Source organism: Magallana gigas, chromosome 3 (assembly GCF_963853765.1).
Source record: "Magallana gigas chromosome 3, xbMagGiga1.1, whole genome shotgun sequence".
In the NCBI taxonomy this organism is placed as follows: Eukaryota; Metazoa; Mollusca; class Bivalvia; order Ostreida; family Ostreidae; genus Magallana; species Magallana gigas.
The window spans coordinates 7,507,501-7,510,963 of NC_088855.1; the positions used below are offsets into that span (position 1 = coordinate 7,507,501).

A 3,463-nucleotide genomic window follows, 5' to 3' on the forward strand; every position below is an offset into this window, starting at 1 on the left:
GCTAGTGGCCCTTGGCGAATCTGCATCTGTGACGTTCACTTTCGATAATTACTGCTCTCTCATGGTTCTCTCTCTTGACTAATACCAGTTATTTATTTACTTAAATGGATAGTTTAAAAACACGAAGAAATGTCTGTGATTCGATCCATAAGATATTATAGCCATTGAAGCATTTTGTAACATTAACAAACGACTCAGATATTAATGGTGTGTACCTTAATATATCGAGCTGGGTTTTTCTCATTTCGGAATAAATACCTTTTTACACGTGTAATCAATCACGCGGGGGGACATGTGTTAGGTGGGACGACCCTCAGAGTAGGATCAGCTTGTCATGTTTCCAATGATTTCACTTCGATATCCACCCCCGGGCTTTTTTGATCAGCGACTCGAGCAATCACACGCATCAGTTTCATTTAAATAAATTTAATTCTCTGTCACTCAGGAATGGCGCACAAGATGCTGTAATCTACAATTTATTTCGGGATCGATTCCAAGGCGCTTGTAAGTTTCTTCGAGGTCCCATCTGTGGTTGTTCGTTATGGATTTTACAATGATATAAAATGCATAATGAAGCTAACATGCCAATCACTCTCGCGTTCTAACGATTAATGTATGTTAAATATTCCCGGCACCTTTTGCTACGAGGGAAATAAAGGTAAAAACACCTACCTTGGGTGAATTTTCGAGCTTTCGACTTGGACCTCATCTTCCAGAATCTGCTGCACGCACGTGCATCCAAATATGGCAAAAAAGAAATAAAAACAGACACTTCAAAAGCTCAAATCGCTGCACGTTCGCACCTGAACGCATGCGTGTTTCTCTTTCAATAAGAACTATTACTTTCTTTAAATATCAATTATCCTATTAGATACAAACAAGCTAGGGGTATTACAATGACAGATATAGAGCGACTATCGGTGTTCGATAATATATATCTAACACACAGAGTGGATTGGCCGGATTAAATGGTAAATTATTTTCATATCCAGAAAGATTATTATCTACAGTGAAAATGGTTGTTGAGTCTAATCTGATTTAATATCTCGCGATATCATGTTGGCTTCCTTCGCTCTCCATTCGGCGTTTTAACAATCGCTTTTTGTAGAAGTAACGGGGTGGGTGAAATCAAAATCGTCGAAAAGAAAGAGAAGACAATGACTATTTCTACACATCCGCCATTCAGATAAATGTCTTATTATTCAAGTCTACATGAGAAAAATGAACAAGAATTGATACATCCGAGACAACATTAAAAAAAGCGCCAAACTATCGCTTACGGGACTGATATCGTTAATGTGGGGGTGAGAACAATCGCCGCCCTACCGGACAGGGTTACCCCTACACGTGCAGAAAAACTCCCAAGTCATCGCTCCTTACGACTCTCTTGTCTGCAAATTTCCGTTTATAATGCCCACGCCTTTATACAAAAAAATGTAGACTAAATAGGTGATACATAAATTGCCATTTTAAAAAAAAATACAATTTAAAAATTAAATATATGTGTTAATGAAACGAAAGAAATTCAATATAACAAAGGTGTTAGACATAACAAGGGCCTGACACCTAGATAGAACTTTGGGGTTTTCTCTGTATGTATTCTTTGGTTTATATTTCAGACACTTCCATTAAATATATCCGTGTATAAATCATCTTAGCCATTAAGATATCACTCAGCTATCTATACGTAAGTGGAAATGTTAGGTGGGATTAGTAGTTTTAGAAAGAAAAATAAAAAGGCGTGAGAAGGAGATATGAAAATGACACGTGTCCAATTTAAACTCTTTGTCAAAGTAAATAATTTCACTTTAGTGACTTAAAATCTGTCCTATGTACGCTTTCAGTATTGAGGAATTCTTTTATGTTAAAAGAGAAAAGCACGTTGCACATTCAAGACTCGGTTAAATGTTTCCGTTTCATGTAATATATGATAAGTTTATTAAATGATAAAAAAAACTATCAAAAGAAATGCAAGGGAAGATTTTTTTTTTGAAAAATAAATTAGACTTCATTGAATTCACGTTTCAATAAACTTATGGCAACTAAAAGATTAGATTTTTACATGCAGAATTCAAATCGATAAGGACTTGAATATAGAAAACATAGTTAGAACTACCCAATCGTTATATACATGCAGAATTATTTATTTTGACCCAGAAGGTTTTTTAATTATTCAAATCAATCAACAAATAGATTTTATTTTGCAACAATATCCAATCGAAACAGCATCAGTGGTATGTCTATCGGAATGGCATTACTAAATACCGAAAGAAAGTGACGCATGCAAAAGACATGTACTTTTGGAAATAAAATCATCAAAAATTATTGATAAAAAAACTTCAAAAGATCTCGTCTTAAAAAGTTGTTCTATAGCATTAATGAGTTAAACAAATAGTGTGTTTTAACTGGCGGTCATCGCTGTCCAGAGATCTGGAGCTGTCCCTTTGATGTGGGTCAGTATTGACAGACAGTTCCCCGAGCTTTTGTTGGTCCGTGTACCCAGAAAGCAAGGGTGATAAACAGTGTTTATTAGAGATATCAAAGAGCACACCATCCCCACTGCTAATTGTCCAAGAACCGGCCGAATCTCTCACGGACAAAAGAATCGACAGTTGCATAATTTGGAAATCTAAATAACGGAATTTTTCTTTTCTTCTTCACCTATTTACTCAGAGATAAAAAGGACAGAAAATTTTCTTTGAAAAAGAGCGTCAATATAGCCTGAGAAAAGAACATCTCCCATTAGATATAACAAAGCCGGATTTCGATCCCCGGTTCTTCATAGTAAGATAGGTAAATAAAATGGCTTGGCACAATATTTGATCTATGACAGAAGAGGGGTTTCGTGGTGTGAGGCAAATGACCAGTCCATGATTCCGATTTAATTAGATCTGTCCAGCTCCCAAGTATATGCTCATCTAGCAATTAAAATACATTCTCAAAGGTCCAAATTGTAGAATCCAAAGTCTTTGAATTTATTATTTTTTAACGACATTGAAGGCTTTGCACACAATTTATCATGAAATTCGGTAAAATTGCCTTAGAATAGCGACTTGAAGATAGATATTCAATTCATGTAGAGAGAAATGGGTATCTGGTGAAATTTTTTATAATTTGCCTCTTAAAACATTTTGAAAATACTGCTGTTGAGGTTTTATTTAACGAGATGCCCTTGAATCATGTATTACGTTCATAAAAAAGTATTCAAAAAGTATTTTAAAACATTTCTCCACACAAAGTTCTTGTTTCTTCTGTACATCATGTATATTTAAACAATTCATTATATCTCTCCAAAACAACCCCTGTATTATGTAAAAACAGCGAAGAAGTCGCACACGCCTTCAAACATGCAAAAACTCGAAAATTTATGAGTTCTGCGATACATATTAAATAAATAAAAGCACGAAATATTAAGGAAAGTGATATTTAAAATTCTTGGGTGAAAACTGAAGGAGACCTTACA

The 3,463-nt window shown here is 35.0% G+C and overlaps 1 protein-coding gene across 1 annotated transcript in view; it reads right to left on the reverse strand.

Moving 5' to 3' along the window:
• The window catches only part of LOC105330257 (histone-lysine N-methyltransferase MECOM), a 38,884-nt gene extending 38,054 nt beyond the window's left edge, over nt 1–830 (reverse strand). Inside the window, exon 1 of the mRNA XM_066078291.1 lies at nt 673–830. Within this exon, the coding sequence (XP_065934363.1) occupies nt 673–709 (37 nt within the window). The 5' untranslated portion in view covers nt 710–830. The remainder of the gene's footprint in view (nt 1–672) is intronic.
• Between the last annotated feature and the right edge of the window lie 2,633 nt (nt 831–3,463).